Below are 20,396 nucleotides of genomic sequence, written 5' to 3' on the forward strand. Positions count from 1 at the left end.
CCGGGGCCTGCCCCGAGGGCCCCCCACGGCCTCGCACTCCTCTGAAACTCCCGCTAGCCGCTGCATACTTACTGAGGATGCTCGCCGGGCCGGCCGCTGCTTCTGCGCTCTCTTCCTGCAGGGATCCCCTGAAGGCCCATTCCCCACTCTCCTCCAAGTCTGGGGACATTGGAAGACGCCCCCTGTTTGGGGCGGAGCCCAAACTGCGCAGGTTTCTGACATCCCGACTGCACCACCCCCCATCCCGAGACCCGCGACCCCAACGTCCCTACCCAGCTGAGCCCCTTGCCAGCTCCAGGACCCCTTCCTGCGGAGATTCCGTCTCTATTTTCTTTCTTTCTTTTCTAAAGGGAGGCTCAGCGGAAGCCCCGAGTTATAATTAGCCCCACTCGGGTTTCCTGATTAATCTCCAACAACGCCACTGTCCCCAGATCCAGGCGAACAGGGCTGGCTGGGTGATGGGTGAACGCCCTGAGGGGGTAGTTCCGACCCGGGGAATTTTGATCTCTTGGCTGGAGATGCCGGAACTACAGCAGCTGTTGCCCCCAAAATAGCACCCCTGCCTTTGCAGCAGGGATCTCCGGAGCTCCGGGAACACAGGCGTCCCGGCTCGCCCTTCAGTCCCCTCTGCGATGCTCACGATCCTTCAGGTCCCCCACATCAAGGCTCGGGCGGGGAGCGCTGGCCTCTTCTTGGTCTCTACTGCTCCCGGTTGGCAGCGTCAGGCACTGCAATATGGGGATGCAGAGGGGCTTGAGTCCTGGGGAGCCCCTCATGGGGCTGGTGAGCCAGTTGGCTGGAGTCAGGGAGAGGGGTGCGGCTGATGAGAAGCAAAAGGGTGCTAACCGGCTGTACCAGGAAGAAGATGAGGCGGAGCAGGGTGGGGCTAGGTGTGGACTGCACAGGATTTGGGATGCCTTCTGGACCGGGGACTCCCAATACCTTGAATGCCCAACCCACTCCCTGAAGGCTTTGGCCAACCCAGGAGAGACTTGGGCTGTGCTTTCTCACCATAACTTGCAGGCTCCTGAAGGGCCCCACCCGTCTTTGAGGGCTCCGCCCCTGTCCTGAAGCCAGTACATGGACTGAGGCCTTTCCAACCTTGACTGTATGCAAGGGGTCTTAGCCCAAGCCACAGAGGCAGGGGAAGGAGGTATGGGAGGCCTTAGGACTTGCTGGGGAAGGGAGAGTATGTATTAGCCGGTCTTATCTCAGTTGGCTGCATTTGTTGTGGTATGGGTGTGTGTGTGTGCGCGCCTGATTTTGTATTCCTTCTCGTTTGTCCGCCTGTGTCTTTTCTCCTAGTTTGACTCCATTTCTCCCCTCCCCTTGCCAATCTGCCCCACCTCCTCTGCAACTCCTTGATAACCCTTGGGCAAAACTGTTACTTAATCTCTCTCTGAGCTGCCTCCAGTCTTCTTCACCCTTTACCTTTTTTTCTCCAGCAGACATCCGCCTGTCTTGGCAGTCATGAGGCCTTCCTGGTATCCCCTGCACACACCCTCCCTGGCTTTTCCACTCCTCTTCCTCCTCCTCTCCCTCCTGGGAGGAGGGGCAGAGGCTGAGGGCCGGAAAGACCCACAGCTGCTGGTGAAGGTCCGAGGGGGCCAGCTGAGGGGCATCCGCCTGAAGGCCCCTGGGGGCCCAGTCTCAGCTTTTCTGGGCATCCCCTTTGCAGAGCCACCTGTGGGCTCACGTAGGTTTATGCCACCAGAGCCCAAGCGGCCCTGGTCAGGAGTGTTGGATGCTACCACCTTCCAAAATGTCTGCTACCAATACGTGGACACCCTGTACCCTGGGTTTGAGGGTACTGAGATGTGGAACCCCAACCGAGAGCTGAGTGAAGACTGCCTGTATCTTAATGTGTGGACACCATATCCCAGGCCTACTTCTCCCGTGCCTGTCCTCATCTGGATCTATGGGGGTGGCTTCTACAGTGGAGCATCCTCCTTGGACGTATATGATGGTCGTTTCTTGGCCCAGGTTGAGGAGACCGTATTGGTATCTATGAACTACCGAGTAGGAACCTTTGGCTTCTTGGCCCTGCCAGGCAGCAGAGAGGCCCCTGGCAATGTAGGCTTGCTGGATCAACGGCTTGCCTTGCAATGGGTGCAAGAAAATATTGCAGCCTTTGGGGGAAACCCGATGTCAGTGACGCTGTTTGGGGAGAGTGCAGGTGCAGCCTCGGTGGGCATGCATATTCTGTCCCTGCCCAGTCGGAGCCTCTTCCACAGGGCTGTCCTGCAGAGTGGTACACCCAATGGGCCCTGGGCCACAGTGGGTGCAGGAGAGGCCAGGCGCAGGGCCACCTTGCTGGCCCGCCTAGTGGGCTGTCCCCCAGGTGGTGCTGGTAGCAATGATACAGAGCTGATAGCCTGCCTGCGGACACGACCAGCTCAGGACCTGGTGGACCACGAGTGGCATGTGCTCCCTCAGGAAAGTATCTTCAGGTTTTCCTTCGTGCCTGTGGTGGACGGGGACTTCCTCAGTGACACGCCAGAGGCCCTCATCAATGCTGGAGATTTTCAAGACCTGCAGGTGACTAATGGTTGACCAGATTCTTCTGGGGTTCATCCATTCCTCCCCTTCCCCAGAAACCCAGGCATGAGGGCTTTCTACAGATCCACTGTTAGAGGTCCAAGTATGTGGGTCCCAAGGTCAGTCACTCCCTGTGGAGGGTTCAGATCCCATAGTAGTTGCTGGGCAAGAAAAAAAAAAAAAAGAAGAAGAAGAAGAAGAAGCCATGGGTCTATTTTTTTCTTTCTCTCCATGCCTTGTCCCTTCCCTACTCTTTGCTCTATGTAATTCTGGCTCTGTAAGGGTTCATCTCTCTGGCTATTTGTTTGTTCATCTGTTTCTGTCTACCTATCTATCATCTCTCCATCCTTTTCCCCATCTCCAACTATCCTCAGGTGCTGGTGGGTGTGGTGAAGGACGAGGGCTCCTACTTTCTGGTTTACGGGGTCCCAGGCTTCAGCAAAGACAATGAATCTCTCATCAGCCGGGCCCAGTTCCTGTCTGGGGTGCGGATGGGTGTACCCCAAGCAAGTGACCTGGCGGCCGAGGCTGTGGTCCTACATTATACAGACTGGCTGCACCCTGAGGACCCTGCCCACCTGAGGGATGCCATGAGTGCAGTGGTAGGCGACCACAACGTTGTGTGTCCCGTGGCCCAGCTGGCTGGGCGACTGGCTGCCCAAGGGGCCCGGGTCTATGCCTACGTCTTTGAACATCGTGCCTCCACATTGACTTGGCCCCTCTGGATGGGGGTGCCCCATGGCTATGAAATCGAATTCATCTTTGGGCTCCCCCTGGACCCCTCACTGAACTACACCACGGAGGAGAGAATCTTTGCTCAGCGACTTATGAAATACTGGACCAATTTTGCCCGCACAGGGTCAGTGGTATTTGAGTGGGGATGGCCTCTGGGGGTCCAGGGGAGAGGGGTGCCCATGGATGATAGTGGAAAAAGAGAAACATCCGCAAAGGGGATGGAGAGAGTGTCAAAGGTGACAGAGAACAAGGCAGGCAGAATGGAGAGGCCGTAGACAAAAACAGAGCTGGACAGATGACTCTATATCTGGAGTCCCGGGCTAGCTGGAACTACATAGTGAGGCCCTGTTGAGGGAGGGTTTGGGGTGAGTGCTGGAAATACTGCCCAGTGGTAGAAGGCTAAGGAACACAAATATATATGAGGCCATCCCCAGCACTGCAAAACATAGCTAGGCAGCTGGCAAAACAGTTCAAAACAGGTAAAAGGGATTGATTGGCATGCAAACCTGAGTTAGATCCCTGAAACCCACATAAAAGTAGGGGAGAACCAACTCCACAAATTTGCCCTCTGACTTCCACATCTCTCTCTCTCTCTCTCTCTCTCTCTCTCTCTCTCTCTCTCTCTCTCTCTCACACACACACACACACACACACACACACACACCATCATCATCATTTTAAAAAAATATTATAGATGAGACAGAGAAAGGCAATAGAGTTTTGGGGGTATGCCTCAGTTGGTAAAGTTGCCTAGCAGGCATAAACCCTTGACTACATCAGATTTTGTGTCATCCAAAGTAAAGGTGATGTTTGTAGAGACAGGACTGCAGCTACCTACACAGCTAGAATTCTTATTTTATTTTGAAATAGGGTCTCATTATGTATCCCTGGCTGACCTGGAATTCTCCATGTAGATCAGGCTGGCCTCAAACTCACAGAAACCCACCTACCTCTTGCTTCCTGGGTGCTGGGATTAAAAGTATGTGGTACCACGCCCAGCTAGAAACTATTTTTTTTTTAATGGAAGGGGGAAAATAAAAATGGGACAAGAAAACAAGGGGAAGTGGAGAAAGAGACAGAGAAGTCTGGAGGAAAGAAAACACCCTTTGGTGTCCCATGTCGTAATCCCTGGGCTCTGGGAACTGAGGCAGAGGGACTGCCAGATTGAGTTACACACACGCACATACCACCCCCCCCCCCCACACACACCACAGAAATGGCGATAGCTGGCTGGAGGGGTAGAGGGAAGAGAGGGATGAGTGTCTCCATGGAGTTGAAGGTTCAGAAGTGGAAGAGGACCAGAGGCTTCATTCCTTATCCCTCTGGGCAGGCTGAGATTTCCCTTTCCTTCCGCAGGGACCCCAATGACCCTCGAGATTCCAAGTCCCCACAGTGGCCACCGTACACTACTGGAGCGCAGCAATATGTGAGCCTGAACCTGAAGCCCTTAGAAGTGCGGCGGGGGCTGCGCGCCCAGACCTGCGCCTTCTGGAATCGCTTTCTCCCCAAATTACTCAGCGCCACCGGTAGGCGCGGGGTGGAGGGGCAAGGGTTGGAAGGACGGGAGGGAAAAGGGTTGCAAAGACAGGGTGTAATCCCCTCTCTTCTCCACCTCCCCCAGCCACGGAGGCTCCCAGCACCTGCCCAAGCCCCGCCCATGGGGAGGCTGCCCCCAAGCCCAGGCCCGACTTATCCCTGTCCCTTTCCCTTCTCTTCCTTTTCCTTCTCCACTCCCGGCTTCCGTGGCTGTAACTACAGCCTCTTCCCCCTCTGGCCTCGAAGGACTCTTACTCTAGTGTGTGGCTGGGAGGAAGGAAGGGAGCCCTCTCAGGGATGCATTGCCCGCTCCCTTCTCAAGCTGAGACAAAGTGGACAGACTCAGGGATCTACACACCTTTAAGCGAAAATTCAGTTTTCTTTAATGTAAAACTATCATTTGGAAATTAAGCCTGATGATGGGAGAAGGCCCCGGGGCTAGACAGCGCCAGCCAATGGGCTTATAACCGCCAACCATTTCTGTATCTTCTCTCTTTTCCCCACCAACCCACGGACCCTCTTTCCATTCTGATCCTGTCCGTGCCCTCCTCTTCCTATCGTCTCCACCTCTGCTCTCCTTCTCCGGATCATCCTCTGTTCCCTTTGCACCGCTCCACTCGCCCCCTCTCGGCGGCCCGCCCTGCACCGTCTCCTCCTCCACTCTCGTGGGGCTCCCGGGCCGCAGACACGCTGGACGAGGCGGAGCGCCAGTGGAAGGCCGAGTTCCACCGCTGGAGCTCCTACATGGTGCACTGGAAAAACCAGTTCGACCACTACAGCAAGCAGGAGCGCTGCTCAGACCTGTGACCCCGGGGGACTCCAGTCCCACCGCCCTGCCCGAGCCCCTAGCTGTACATACTATTTATTTAAGGGCTGGGATATAATACAACCGAGTCCCAGGCCCTGTCCATCCCACCCCGACTTCCTTCCCCAGGGGCTCCCCATCTTGTGCATGTCTGGGGCCGAGCTCCCTTCCCCGCGGTGCCTTCGCCCCTCTGGGCCGCCAATAAACTGTTACAGCCTCCAGAGTCTGTGCGACTGGCGGGAAGCTGGGGCGGGGCCGAGCAACCGAGACGCTGGCAATAGAAGCCCCGGGATTGGTGCACACTGATGCACTTTCCCGGCAGCATCCGGCGGAATCAAGCGCTGGACAAGCCCCTTGAGGCGGAGCTTGCGACTGCGTAGCAGGGCTGGCTCTTCCGTCGTGTACTAGCGGCGTTTCCCGCTTACGTTCCGTGAGGGTTCCCCGGCTCCGCGCACCCAACTGCTCGCCGCTAGCCCCAGAAAAGACCGGCAACTCGGATTTGTCCCGCCTCGGTGACAGCTGCCGCACTGAGCGCCCTGGAGCTGCTGAAGGACCCGCACCTGGGCCTGGCTCTGCCCTGCCAGAGTCCCACCCGACTGGCCCTCCTCTCGGGCCACTACCTTTACTATCACTATGGCTGCGACGGACTGGACGACCGCGGCTGGGGATGTGGCTACCGCACCCTGCAGACACTGTGCTCCTGGCCAGAGGGCCAGTCCTCGGGTGTGCCTGGGCTGGCAGCCATACAGGCTGCGCTGGAGGACATAGGCGACAAGCCACCCGGGTTCCGGAACTCCCGAAACTGGATCGGCTGTGTGGAAGCTAGCCTCTGCCTTGAACACTTCGGAGGACCTCAGGGGCGCCTATGCCACGTGCCCCGTGGAGCAGGAGTTCTCCCAGAACTGGAGCGACTCTATTTCCACTTCACGGAGGGCGGCGGCCCAGTAATGGTAGGAGGGGACGCAGATGCTCAGTCCAAAGCCTTGCTGGGAGTCTGTGAGGGCCCAGCTACGGAGGCCTATGTCCTGATACTGGATCCACACTACTGGGGCACTCCGAAAAACAGTAGTGAGCTGCAAGCTGCTGGGTGGGTGGGCTGGCGAAAGGTAAGCAGTGTCTTTGATTCCAGTTCCTTCTACAACCTGTGCTTGACCAGACGTACCTGACTCAACACACCCTGCCTGCACTGTGAGACAGGCCCCCAGCAGAGAACTCTCTTCCAGCACCAAAATCAGAGATTAGGGACAATGACACAGGCAGGTAGATATGAGTTCAAGGCCAGCCTGGGCTACCCAGCAAGTTCTAGGCTAGCCAAGGTTACAGAGAGAGGCACTGTTGTGAAAATAATAAAATGGCATTGATTCAGCTCACTGTGGTCCAGCCTGTGTTTGGGAAAAGGCGTACTACACTGTTAAGACACTACCAAAGTGGTTTTTTTGTTTTGTTTTGTTTTGTTTTTAACTAGCAGGAAAAATAACGTACAAAAAACCTGTCAGCTCATGGGGTAAAGTGGTCCCGGGGATAGAGGGCAGCAGATGTAGAGTGAGGGCGGCAGATGTCTCAAAAGAAATCAACATCATCTGGGGCGTCCAGGTCCCGATACTCCACTATGGCCCGCGGGTCTCCTCGAACCATCCTATGACATACACAAGTGTGATGTCAACAGAAACCCCTGGTTGGCAGGGGAGGAGAGGGAGCTGGGGTCTCTCCTTTCATACGCACCTGTTCCGAGGTTTCCCAGGATATCCTCCTTGGCCTCGAAAAGCGTCATAGTTCCCGCGCCCAGCGCCATACGGACCATGGGGATATGGAGGCCCTCCTGTTGGGACTGCAGGGCGGACAGCACCAGCTATGAGGAAGACCCAGGTTGAACTAAAAACTGACCTCAACCTCAGCCTAGCTAAGCTCTGTAGCCCCCCACAAACACCAAGCCCCGGGCCGCACTGCCCTTCCAGACTCACCTCCATAGCCCAAGATGGGAGGGCGGGGCTGGCCATAGGGCATCAAGCCCTGTGGCGTCTGGTGTGGGTAGGGAAGTCCTGGGGTCAGGCCTGGGGGGAGTACAACACAGACAGGAATGTGAATTACTGCGGGGGAGGAAGGGGGATGACAAGGGTTCTAGGAATAGGGCCTGGAGATTAGTGGGGTGCACTTCTCAAGGAGAGAGATGTGGCAGCCCCCATGGATCGTATCTTACTCTGGGCAGGGCCAGGTGGCTGAGCTGGCTTCATCTCGGGCAATGCTGGGCGCTTGGCATCCGTGAGGAAGTTGTTAAAAAATGCTACCTCCTTCTTCACCTCCTCGATCTTCTCCGCGTGCTTATTGAAGATGTGCTTGCGCACAAACTCAGGGCCCTGGGTGGAGAGGACCAGACGAGGGCAGAGCATGCTGCAGTCTCTTTCCTCCAGAGCCCCACCTGAAGGTCTTGCAGCTCCCTCCAGTCCTTCAGGGGGTCTTGATGCCCCAAAGCCACCTCCCAATCCACCCACCAATTCTTTTCACATCCCAGACCTTGAATTTCTTGCCACTGAGAGGACATAGCCACTTATCCTTGCCCAGTTCCTGTGTGTTGGAGGTAACAAACTTCTCCACTTCCTGTTCAGGGTCTTTACGACCCATCTTCTGGGCCTCTTCCTCAGAAAGGGATTCACGAACACTCAGCAGGGGGGTTAGTTTCTCCTCAAACGTCTTCTGCCACTCCAGCACTGTGTGGATAAGAGAGCAGGCTGAAAGGGAGCTGGAAGCAGGGGGAAAAGGAAGGACAGAAGACAGGGGCTGGACACAAAAGACTTAGAGGTCTTGGAATGTACCTTCTCCGTGACTGATTCGGTTGGGCGGCATGGGTCCCCGGACATGGATTATGCCACAGCGGTTGGGCATCTCATCCTCATTGGGGTACTCACAAGTGTTGTAATAATCCAGAGAATGCACAATACGCAAATAGAGAAGGAGTTTATCCAAGACCTGGAGACAGTTGAGACACAAGGTCACTACTCAGCCCTGTACCCCCAGGCCCACACTACCCCAGACTGTCACAACTGGCACCTTGATCAGCTTCTCATCCCTCTCCACATTGATTTCTGCTGGGTTGCCTTCCTTGGGAGGCTCCTCAGGAGGGGGTCCTCCACTGCTCCCCAGTAGTTCCTCTTCCTCAGCACTCACTTCCTCAATCAGGTAATCAGTGATGTTCTTCAGGATGGGGTTTTGTGAGGGCAGGCTCTAACAGGGAGGAGATGGGACAATAAGGCAGGAAAATCAACCCAGAAACTGGGACACCCAAGAGGGAGAGACTTCCTACCCCTCGCCACACTCCTGACTCTTCCTTCCTAGCCCAGAAGTAACTATGATATTGTTGAAATACGTGGAAGAGACCACCCAGACAAGGGGGCAAATAAGGGAGGCTGTGGGTAGGACCCAGGGGTCATGAAAATAAGAAAATAAGGTAAGAAGGCAGGTCTGAGGGGTAGTGAGAGTTTTCTCGATTGGCTGTTCAGTCAGTCACAGACTGAACTGTCCTATACTTCCCCCTCCTCACTTCTGGACATAACTAGGGAAAAGGGAAACGAGGTAGAGGTAGCACAAGGAGCTTTGGGTGCACTGGAAACAATCCCGAGAGTCACTGACTGTGGGCACAGGAGGTGTCCCAGGCTCAGATGCCCAGAGCTGGGTCCTGTCATCCAGTGTGTGGATCAGCTTGGCTGCCAGCTTGATGTCATTGCGCACTATCTGCTTGTGCTGCGTGATGCCGTTGATGTTGCGGACACGACGGGTCAGGTCTCTGTTCACACCAGGACTCAGTTCACACTCACGGAGCTGCAGGGACACAATCAACAAACTGGCCAATGACTACCCCAGAAGCTGCACCCTGAAGGCTGGGTGGTTAAACCCAGACTCCCCAAGGGCAGGGACCAAAGGGGACTGAACATGGTCACAGCCCCACAGCTTCTCAATGGACACGAAGGAGTAGACAGGCAGAGCCTGGAGATGCTCCCTGCAGTCCCAAACCCAGCACTTACTCGGATGTTCTGCAGGTTCCAACATATCTCTTTAATGTTAACACTGCGGTCAAAAGTCACCCAGCCACGGCGAAAAAACCTATATAAGAAAGCTTGTCAGCATAGTCTTGGGGTGCAGCCTGTGTGACCACTCACTGCCTTGTCTCCCTGCACCACCCCAAGGTGTCTAGGATCCTCACCTCCTCTCGGGCTGGGGCTCCGACAATGCCACGCGCATAAAGCCTGGGTATCTTTTACAAAGCTGCAAGAATTGAGGAAAGAGAAAGAAAAGCCATACAGTGACTCAATTCACTCCTATAGAACCCTAAAGAAGTGTCCTTCACCTCGAGGTGGTGGTGCACGCCTTTAATCCCAGCACTTGGGAGGCAGAGGCAGCGGATCTCTGAGTTCGAGGCCAGCCTGGTCTACAGAGTGAGTTCCAGGACAGGCGCCAAAGCTACACAGAGAAACCCTGTCTCGAAAAACCAAAAAAGTGTCCTTTGTGCTGGAGAGATGGCTCAGAGGTTAAGAGGACTGACTGCTCTTCCAGGGGTCCTGAGTGCAATTCCCAGCAACCACATGGTGGCTCACAGCCATCTACAATTCAATCTGGTGCCCTCTTCTGGCATGTAGGCAGAACAGTGTATATGCAGCAAATAAATAAATCTTTAAAAAAAAAAAAAAAAGAAAGAAAGAAAGAAAAAAAGTGTCCTTCATCTCCCAACACCCAAGAACCTCAAAGCACAGCAAACCAGGCCTCCCTATGCCAAAGGCAGCCTGTACCAGAAGGACTGGAACTTTAGTTAGCCCTGCCCACAAGACCAATGTTCCCACTTACTGAAATGATCTCCGCCCTTGAAATGTTGGGGGCAATGTTGCGCATGAAGAGAGAGCAAGTCTTGTGCAGGGGCCGGGGCTTACACTCCAGCCCCGCCCCCGCCGCATCCTTAGGCTTCTCCCTCTCCTCTTCCTTGGGCTTCTCCTTCTCTTTAAGTGCTTCTTCTAAGCAGAAGGAGTTAATACAACTTTAGCATTCACTTAGAGGAAGCAGACATCACCCCACAAGGACCCCTTCCCACCAGTCAGTCTCTCTGGAGCATGTCCTTTCCCCGCCCCCCGCCGCTCCCCCAGCCCAGAAGCAAGACAAGTAAAGCGTACCAGTCTCCTCTTTCTCCTCCTCAGCTTGACCACTCTCGGACTCGGACTCGGACTCAGATACACTACCCTCATCAAAGCTGTCATCGCCACTGTGCTTCCTGTTCCGCTTCTTGCTCTGTGGGAGCAACAGCAGCAGGCCAATCAAGACCACCCAGGATTCAGCCCTTTCACTTTGGCCTCATGCAAGACACACCTTACCTTTTTGGCTTCCTTCTCAGCCTCTTCTTTGTTCTCCTCCTTGTCCCCATCACCCTCAGATTTCTTAGTTTTATCATCATTAGAACTGTCATTTTCAGCCTGTAACAGGGGACAGTTTCTTTCCCTCTGAACACATCAGAGTGCCCCCCCCACCATCCCCCAAACGGAGGTTGCGGCTCTCTCAGCCCCGGCCGCTTCACCTGTTTGCTGTCTTCTTTCTTTTCATCCTTATCATTGACCTTACGCTCTGCATCCCCCGGGCCTGGCCCGGCGCGGCCTTCCTCTTTCTTGCTGGCCTCCCCAGTCTTGCCTGCCTGTTCTTCCTCTTCCTCCTGCTCCAGGATTCGGAGGTCATTCTCTGTGCCACCTTCCATCTTAATGACAGCTATCAACAACAAGAGCAGAGGTCATAACCCAAGAACTCTGGCTTCTATTCCTAGCCAAGATGGCCCCAGCCTCTAAGCACACACCTGCATCTAACATCTTCACAATGGCATCAGCTTTGTCTATGTCCAAAAGAAGGTTATCAAACCAGCCACTCTCCATGAGGGACAGGAACACTCTCAGTCGGTTCTGCAGGGCCCCCCGGGCCTCCTGCCGACGCTTACCCACCTCATCAGGGTGGTACTTAGACCGGAACCTGGGGGAAGAAGCAAGCAGGGGGGGAGGGGAAGAAACAAAACAGTTACTAAAGACCCAGGCCAGGCTGTGGGGAGGGGCCCAAGAAAGGCGGAACATAGCCTCTCATACCCACAGAGGGTAATAGCATCAAGAAAGGGGTACACTAAAACCACCCAACACCCCAAAAGGAACCAGAGATGCTCTGGAAAGATGTAGGGGAGAAGCAGAACTGAGAGCTCTGTGTTAGGAGGACCATGGCTCTGGTCATGGGTTACGAGGCAGCTCTACTGCTGTGGGAAGCACTAATGTGCAAAGGGCTCTGATTCCCAAGGCTTCGGAGGAGAAATAAGGGAGCGGAAGACCCCAGAAAACCTCCCTCTCCTGGCCAAGCCCAGATGAGGTTCCCACCAACTCCCTCCACCCCAGGTGGAGCCAGAAGGAAACCTGAAGTGTACCAGATAGAAAAGGCCAAAGGCAGGACACCTTTCTTCCCTAGTGGGATGATAAGGCAGTGAAGGGACAGGAAAGAGCAAAGGGTAAGGCCAAGTGCCCGCACAGCCTCAGACAGGCCCATGGGAGAGAAGAGAGGGCTAGAGGTTTAGGACTTGGGTAGAGTATGAAAAGGAAAACATTTTAACAGGCCTCTGAGGGTAGGGGAGGAAAAGCAAGGCAGAAGAAATTAGGGGTGTGAGAAAGAGAAAAGGGGTATGGAGGAAATGTAAGGAGGGCCCAGAAATCTAAAACACAGACAGACAAGGTGAGAAAACTAACACAAGAAGTGTTCAGCAGAGAGCAAGAGCGTGGACAGAAAGAAAGAAAGAAAGAAAGAAAGAAAGAAAGAAAGAAAGAAAGAAAGAGAAAGAAAGGAAGAAAGGTTGGTTCATGAGCCATCAAAGACACACAGGGCAGTCAGAAGGGGCACACAAGGACAGGACAGACAGGCTGAGCAGAGAGGAAAGCCGCAGGCGTCACCTCCAGGGTCTTTACCTTGGCTGCTTGGTCAAACAGAGCTCAAGATTTAACTAGCGGCGCCCAGGGCCCATGCTGGCTGGCGGGCTGCCCGCTGGCTCCTGGCTGGGGTGACCGGCCTAGATGCCCCGCCCCCGCGGGCCTCCGCGGTGGGGGCCCTGACTGACTAGCTGCCTAAGCAATACATTCAGCTAGACCACTGCATTGTGCACAGCGGTGCCCTGCCTGTCTGCCTGGCCGGGCCCCGCGGCTCTGCCCAGGGGCTCATGTATGGGCTGGGTATGGTGGGGGTGGAGGTGGGTTTGCTCCGAGCTCCGACGATGAGCGGGTGTAGTTCCCAGTTCTGGCTCTTTTCAAGGAGGAGGAGCAGAAAGAGGATGAGGAGGAGGAGCAGGAGGGGGGAAAAGATGGTTGATTAAAATTAAAACATCCACATAAGGAAAAAAAATTCAAATTCTTTTCTCTGTCAAACGACCCTGAGATCTTGGCTGTTCTTGTCTGGCTTCACTCGTTGCCTTTGGGAGACCACTGCCACACAGGTGGTTGGGGATGACAATGACCCAAACTGACAAGAGGGTCGCAGTCTTTGTGCTGCCCCAAGAGGCTAAGTAGCTCTGGTCAGCTGCCTGGAGGTGTCCCAGTGAGGACAGCAGAGAAGGGAAATGGGGGGGGGGGGTCCCACCAGCCAACAGTTTCCCTCCCCTTCCCCACTCCCAGGAAGTGCCATGTTGGGGAGAACTGGAGGAGGACAAGGCTGCAGCTCCCCTGGCCAGGCCAGAGAAATGGGGCAGGCAAGAGGGGCACTCACCACTCCTCATCTTTATGAGCCAGGAAAAAGTCCTGCATCTGCTGCCTTCGGAAGTCGAGCTTGTAGTCATTGTAGCGTTTGACTGCCTCAGTCTCATCCACAGAGTCATCCAGGGACAGGAGGAATTCTTTGAAGGACTTCATTACAGGTGGTGGCACACCCAAGTCAATCTCTGCAATGCTGCCCAGCCTGGGGGAGGGGGCGTCCAAACAAGAAGGCTTGGTTGTGAGGGAGAGGTAGAGCCTAGGTAGTCAGACACCCCATTCTTTGTCCAAATACCCACTACCCCAAGCAGTAAGTGCTACACCTCACAGGCACCCCAGAACCTAGCCCTCTCCCAGATTCCAACCATAGTCTCCAGCAGCCCCAAACAATTCCCTTCTGGAAATTCCCTTCTCCCCAGGACCCCAGGCTTTACCTGGCCTGGATAGGCAGGACATGGTGCTGCATGATGTGGACGTCTGGGTGGCCCCAGGGCTGAGGGGGGCCATAAGTTGGTCCCCCACCCCCCCCAGCATAGGGCATGTCATAGCCACTGTGGTATGGGTCAGAACTGTGCTCATCCCTGAGGAGGGGGGGACACAAAAGTCAGACACACAAAGAAGCAGAGCCACCTCTCCAGAACATGGACAGGGACAAGAGGAGGGCACATGTAGGATGTAGTCTCTCACTCAAGGGATAAAAGGGACAAAGGAAAGCTGGGTGCGTGGGATGACTGAGACAAGGAAGCAGGAGAGGAGGGCTGAGGCCCAAGGGATCTGAGGGTAAAAAAAGAAAAGTGAAGCCACCTTACCAGTCTCTCCGCATGCGCTTTTGTGGGGGGCTAAGTTCGTGGCGAGGGGGGGAGAAACGTTCCCTTCGATTCCGGTCATAGTCTCGATATTCACCCCGACTGCGGCGCTCCCGGCCACGGTCCCACTCTCTGGAATAGGAAAGACAGTGGCTAAGATGGAGGTGTGGATGCAGTGGTGGAAACACAGGCCTTGGCTTCCATTCTCTAGCAAAGCACGACACACAAGCAAACAAAACACCCAATAGCTTGACAGCTGTGGTGGTTCACACACAGGCTGGTCTTGAACACCCTATGTAACCAAAGCGCATCACTCTGAACCTATCTCTTACTTTCACATCCCAAGTGCACACACCACTACACCTACCATAAAGCTTCATGAACCTTGAAACTACATATTAATATATATTACTTTGGGGGCATAGAAACTGAATCTAGTGCTTCCTGAATGTGTCTCTGCACTGAACTAGAGTGTGTCCCCAGTCCTGCCCCTGAACTCACTCTGCACACCAGGCAGTACTTGAACTCGAGAGCCTCCTGCCTCAGGTTCAGGAAGAGGACTATAAGCTTCTATCACTCAAAGTTAGTATAAGGAGGAGCACTGTCCTCATCACCGTGTGGTTTAAAAGAGCTTCCACAGGGATAAGGTGGAAGAAAGACAACCTTGTCCACCCATACACAGTTCCATAAAAGGGAAGACTTAAATGGCTTTTTCAGATCATTTGGGCTATGTTTTCTGGCTCCTGAAAAAAGTTAACAGAATCCTGTTATGCTGGCAGAGCTCTCAAACTCTTGAACTCTAGCAATCCTCCTGTCTCAGCCTCTCAAGCAGCTGGGCCAGCTAGATAGGTTCCTTCCTTTCTTTCTTTCTATCTTTCTTTTTAGGAAGGGAGGGTTGTTAATTTGGGGTCTATATAGCCCTAGCTGTTCAAGAACTCACTGCATAGATCAGGCTGGCTTCAAACTCAGACATTCTCCAGCCCCTGCCTCCTGGGATTAACTATAGGTGTGAGCCACCTTGCCCAGTCCCCTTTTTGGCTTTTGAGACAGGATCTCAAAGTCTGTAGTTGTGGCTGGCCTGGAACTCCCTACTTAGACGAGAATTGTCTCTTCCTTACCCCAGGAGTGCAGATTACAGGTGTGAGCTTCTACTCCTGCAAAGAGGCAGTTTAACAGTAAGTTGAAGCAGGCAAGGTATAACTCTAGCACTTGGAAAATGGAGGCAGCTACATAGTAAATATGAGATCAAACTAAGACCCTGTGTCGTCTCTGCCCTCTGCCTGCCGCCTGAGAGCCTCATCCAGTAGCTGTTCGAAGCAGAAACAGGCACAAACAGCTCACCACTGAACCATACTCACAGAATCCAGCTGTGGACAGGGAGGAGGGATGAGCAAAGGAGCCAAGATGGGGCTGGAGAAACCCGTAAAAACAGTGGACCTGACCTAGTGAGAGCACGGAGACCCTAGTGCTTGGTAAACAGCATTGGACCGAACCAAGCTCTCTCAATGTGGGTACCAGCTAGGAGGCTTGGGCAGTCTATGGGACCTCTAACAGTGGAGCCAGTGTTTATCCCTAGAGCACAAATGGACTTTGGGAGTCCATTCCCTATGGAGGGATACTACTGCAGCCCAGATACAGCAAGGAGGGCCTAGGCCATCCTCCAAATGATATGACAGACTTTGAAGGTCCCAGGTGGAGGGCCTCACTATCCCTGGGGAGGAGTTGGGAGGGTTGGTAGGGTACATGGCAGGATGGGAGGGTGAGGGAATGGGGGGGGTGGATATGTAAATGAGTATTAAAGAATTTAAATTAAAAAAAGACCCTGTCTCAAAACAAAGTTTTTTACTCATTGTGCTACCAGCCCTTTGAGCAGCTCCTGACATTTCCCAATATATAGTATCAAGATACATTTCACAGGGTGTGGTGGCACACTCCTTTAATCCAGCACTCAGGAGGCAGAGGCAGGTGGATCTGTGAGTTCCAAAGCCAGCCTGGTCTACAGAGCAAGTTCCAGGACAGCCAGGACTACACAGAGAAACCCTGTCTCAAAAAACAAACAAAAAAGACACTTCATAAAGACTGCTTATCTCAGAAAAGTCTACACAATAGGACATTGTCAAGCTCATACTGGTAGATACAAATTTTCCAACTTTGTTTCTACCAGCAAGTTCATTAGCAACAAATACTATAACAGATTTCTTCTAAGTAACAATTTCTCTTAGCTTACTCTCCTGCACAAGTCTGCTTAACACTACTTGTGAAACCCCAGTGTTGATACTGCTCAAATAAAAAAAAAAAAAAAATGGCACCTCTGGGAAACCTTCAGGCTCCCCAACCAATCACACAACTGCTCTTGCTGAAGGCAGCAACTGTCCTACACCTAACACAGTGCTCTATTATGTGTACTTCTAATCCAACACTCATCCTGAAAACCAAACCAGACACAGAGACACACACTCTACTTAGGGACACTAACTGGTGTTCTTCAAGCGGGCATCCTTTTCATGATCTTTGTGCTAAGGCTCCGGGCTTTAACTAGCATTCCTGCAGTGCCACTAACAAAGGCAGCAATACAGTTTGAGAACCACTACACCAACTAAGAGTATGTGTCCTTGTCTCAACCTGTTGACCTCAAGCTGTTTCTAGGGAATTACCTAGAAACCCAGCTATGTGTCCCTTTCCTAAGGCTCTCCCCAACACTACACCTGTGTCTTGAACATCATCTGTTCCTCAGAACTTAAGTGTCTTTGCAATGACCTCCCACTCTGGTCTGTCTGTGGCATGTACTGAAAGCCACTTTGACCTGACACTTTTGAACTCTGAAGAACTTCATCTAGTTTCAGACTCAGAAAGCAACCTTGAGTTTCTTATTTAAGAAGCACCAGAGAGTTAAGTATGCTGCCTCACTTCTAACTCAAGCACTGAAGAGCTGAGGCAGGAGGATCACACTCCAGGCCAGTAAATAGTACATAAGACCCAGTCTGAAAAACAATAAAGTGCAGGGGTGGGGTAGAGAGATGGCTCTCAGCAGTTCAGTGGACTGAGGCTCAGTTCCTAGGAACCACCTGTTAGCTCACAACTATCTCTCAATTCCAGTTCCAGGGATACAACTCTGTTCTTACAGGAATCAGGCACAGCATAAATACATGTAGACAAAACACTCAACAAACTTAAAAAAAAAAAAATCTTAGCCAGGCGGTGGTGACACACACCTTTTATCGGATGATCTCTGTAATAAGTTCAAGGCCAGCCTGGTCTACAGAGCTAGTTCCATGACAGGCTCCAAAGCTACACAGAGAAACCCTGCCTCAAAAAAGTCAAAGGTAAATAAATAAACTAACTAGTAATAATAATTCTTGCCACCTTTAATCCTAGTACTGGGAAAGCAGAGGCAAACAGATCTCGGTGTGTTTAAGGGTCTGACTGGTCTACATAGTATTGAATTCCAGGACAGCCAGGACTACGGAGAGACCCTGCCTCAAAAAATAAATAATGCAATTTACAAGTAATAAAATGCACAAGCACTCCCTGGAACTAGGACATGCTCAGCTGAGGGCTTGCCTAGCAACTACAAAGTCCTGGGCTCCATCCCTAGCACGGTTTAAACAGGGATCTGGTGGTGCATGCCTGAAATCTGGGGGGGGGTGGAGGGGTTTAGAATGTTGTTAATGTCATCCTCAGCTACCCAGCAAGTTCCAGGCCAACTGGCTATAAGAAACCCCATCTTTCCAATAGAAGGAAGGGAGGAAGGAAAACTCCTGATGCATTTCAAAGAAAGACTGATTTTTCCCACTCAGACTCTTGGCTCAAACACGTAGACCTGTCTGTTCCGCCTCATTTGGGTTTGAGATGGGTAGTCTTCCTATGTGACCTAGACCTGCATGGAAGACGAAGTGGTCCAAGTAGCTGGGTAGGGCTCCTGTCCACCTCTACTTCTGGCTGTAGCTTTGATCTTAAAGGCCTTTCAAAAATCTAAGACAACAGTGAATGTATTGAATCACAGAAAACGGTCCAACAGTGGATTACATCCTAACAAAATTTTGTAAAGGGAAAAAAAGCAACGCAGACAAGATGGGACGGAATAAAACCTCGGCGTGGACCGGTTGTGAAGGGAAAACAAAGTACGTTAATACGTCTCACCGGTCATTCCAATCGTCCCCTCGGCGTCTTTCATCTCTCTCCCGGGAACGGTCATAGTCGCTGCGCTCTCTTCGAAATTTGTCCCTGCGTCTTCGATCGTACTCGTCGTCGCTGTCGCCCATCGTGCTGTCAGAGGAGGCCTGGGGCCCGGCGGCGGGCGGACATGGTGATGATGAACAAGGACCAGCGGAGGGGCAGTCCCCCGGGGGCAGAGCGCCCGCCTCCCTCCCGCCGAGGCCGGCCTGCCATCCCGGGCAGGGCGATCGCTCCGACAGCTTCACTTCCCCAGGGGTCCCCCTTGTGCTCCCCGAAGCCCCCGGGCACCGTCTCCTTCCGATCCCGCCGCCCGGGCCTTTCCTTCCCCTCCCCCACCTGGCCGAGGTCGGGCCGTTGGCAGCGCGCGCCGCCGGCGGGCTGGTTTTCCGGGCGGACCGGAACGCGCGCCGACGAACCGCAAGGAGGGTTTGAAGGCGGACGGGGGAATTCTCAGCCCGGAGGCCGACGAGAGACCGCAGCGGGACTGCCGAGGGTTAGGGGGGGTGGCGCGCGCAGGAGTCACCCCGAAGCTCGGCTCCCAAGCACAAACAAGACCCCCGACCAAACTAAAACTCAGAGAGCGAGCAAGGGGATGATGGGAAAAGGGTGGAGACCCGGAAATCTCGCGCGGTTTTACGACAAAATCGCTCCAGCGCTAGGAGCTACGGAAGCTGAGCTGGGCCAAGCCAGGCCTTCTGAACGTGGTGCTTCCTTTTGAACACGAGAAGGGAGATGGAGAGTTTCTCTCCGGTAACGTCTCCTGTGTTGGAGCTAGTTTGCATCTAGAGGTTGCATTGCAAGAGGCCTGGGTTGGGGCATTACTTGCCCTCTCCAAGGGTGGATCTGCCCTCTCCTCGCGCTATGGATGGGTTTGAGGGCAGTGGATATCTAGGGAATCATGCATGCAAGCAACCATTTTAAAGGCATCTCCCACCATTTTCTTCTTTCCCAGAAATCCACACTATGTGCTACTTGCAAAACGCATTCTTCCTGCTTTCTTGGACAGAGGCGCCTAAATCTTGCGCCAACCATCCAAATCTCAGTTTTAATCCCCAATTCTTTAACGGGAAGTTGTGCATAGCAGTCTGGAAGCAACCACCAGGATCCAGTGGCTTCCAGTTTAAATGCATAATTAATTCCCCAAGATAACACCAAGCCCTTCTCAATGATAAAATGCCAAGCTAAAGAATGGAGCATGCCACAGACGTAAAAGTGTCTTTACAATAAGGGGCATTTAAAAATGTAGTCATGTTGGCACAGGCCTGTGATCCCAGCTACTCAGCAAGTTGAAGCTGGAGGATCACAAATTTAAGGGCTACAAAATGAGTTCAAAGCAAGCCTGGGCAATTTGGTGAAACCCTGTCGCAAAAAAAAAAAAAAAAAAAAAAAAAAAAAAAAAAAAAAAAATCCTCCAGAAGTGTCTGAAAAGATGGTTCAGTGGTTAAGAGCACTTCCTGCTCTTGCAGAGTGCCAGAGTTTGATTCCCAGCACCCTCACAGGCTGTTAACTCCAGTTCTTGGGGATCTGATGACCTCTTCTGGACTACTATGCTCAAATGTACATGTAACCACACAGAGGTATACATGCACACATAATTTTTTGTTTTTTGCTCTGTGTCGCTCAGGCTGTCCTGGAACTCCCTCTAGAGATCAGGCTGTTCTAGAACTCAAGAGATCCACCTACATCTGCCTCCCAATTGCTGGGATTAAAGGCATTCACCACAGAGTTCAGCTCATCCACACATAGTTTAAGAGGGAAGAGTGGTGATAGAATGCTTGCCTACCATATGAAAGGACTTGGGTTTAGAAAATAAGAAACCAAGAAGGGGGGGGGGTGTTACAGTTCAGTGGTAGGGCATTTGCTTAGCATGTGTGTGTCCCTGGTCCATCCCCAGGACCCTCCCATCCCCCACAAAAAAAGTCACCAGACACAATGGCAGACTCCTGGTAATCCTAGCACTTGAGAAGTGAAGGCAGGAGGATCCAGAGTTCAAGAACAGCCTGGGCTCTCTCAGTTATGTATCAAATTCAAGGGTAGCCTGGGACACATTAGAATTTGTCCCTCCTG

At 53.0% G+C, this 20,396-nt stretch overlaps 3 protein-coding genes across 6 annotated transcripts; 2 read left to right on the forward strand and 1 right to left on the reverse strand.

Annotated features, from left to right (window-relative positions):
* The first annotated feature begins 1,365 nt into the window (after positions 1-1,365).
* Ache (acetylcholinesterase (Cartwright blood group)) lies at positions 1,366-6,090 on the forward strand. The gene is made up of 4 exons (XM_027416229.2): positions 1,366-2,538; positions 2,913-3,397; positions 4,630-4,799; positions 5,495-6,090. The coding sequence occupies exons 1-4, from the start codon at positions 1,471-1,473 to the stop codon at positions 5,614-5,616; spliced, it is 1,845 nt and encodes a 614-aa protein (XP_027272030.1). The 5' UTR covers positions 1,366-1,470; the 3' UTR covers positions 5,617-6,090.
* On the forward strand, positions 5,920-6,980 carry Ufsp1 (UFM1 specific peptidase 1 (inactive)). The gene is made up of 2 exons (XM_027416273.1): positions 5,920-5,973; positions 6,088-6,980. The coding sequence occupies exons 1-2, from the start codon at positions 5,920-5,922 to the stop codon at positions 6,778-6,780; spliced, it is 747 nt and encodes a 248-aa protein (XP_027272074.1). The 3' UTR covers positions 6,781-6,980.
* A 61-nt stretch (positions 6,981-7,041) lies between these two features.
* On the reverse strand, positions 7,042-18,934 carry Srrt (serrate, RNA effector molecule). 4 transcript variants are annotated; one of them, XM_035443403.1, is made up of 20 exons: positions 18,666-18,934; positions 18,294-18,433; positions 14,157-14,285; positions 13,782-13,928; positions 13,364-13,552; positions 11,436-11,605; positions 11,166-11,350; positions 10,966-11,064; positions 10,768-10,882; positions 10,448-10,611; positions 9,810-9,871; positions 9,631-9,709; positions 9,239-9,427; positions 8,660-8,833; positions 8,425-8,578; positions 8,126-8,319; positions 7,812-7,968; positions 7,576-7,665; positions 7,337-7,442; positions 7,042-7,250 (listed from the first exon to the last, which is right to left on the reverse strand). In XM_035443403.1, exons 2-20 carry the CDS (start codon positions 18,413-18,415, stop codon positions 7,175-7,177), a joined length of 2,601 nt encoding a protein of 866 aa, XP_035299294.1. In that variant the 5' UTR covers positions 18,416-18,433; positions 18,666-18,934; the 3' UTR covers positions 7,042-7,174. The 4 variants fall into 4 exon arrangements, with proteins under 4 accessions (XP_035299294.1, XP_035299292.1, XP_035299293.1 ...); XM_035443401.1 differs by having other exon boundaries at positions 7,337-7,463; XM_035443402.1 differs by having other exon boundaries at positions 7,576-7,677.
* Between the last annotated feature and the right edge of the window lie 1,462 nt (positions 18,935-20,396).

Source organism: Cricetulus griseus, chromosome 4 (genome assembly GCF_003668045.3).
Source record: "Cricetulus griseus strain 17A/GY chromosome 4, alternate assembly CriGri-PICRH-1.0, whole genome shotgun sequence".
Lineage (NCBI taxonomy): Eukaryota > Metazoa > Chordata > Mammalia > Rodentia > Cricetidae > Cricetulus > Cricetulus griseus.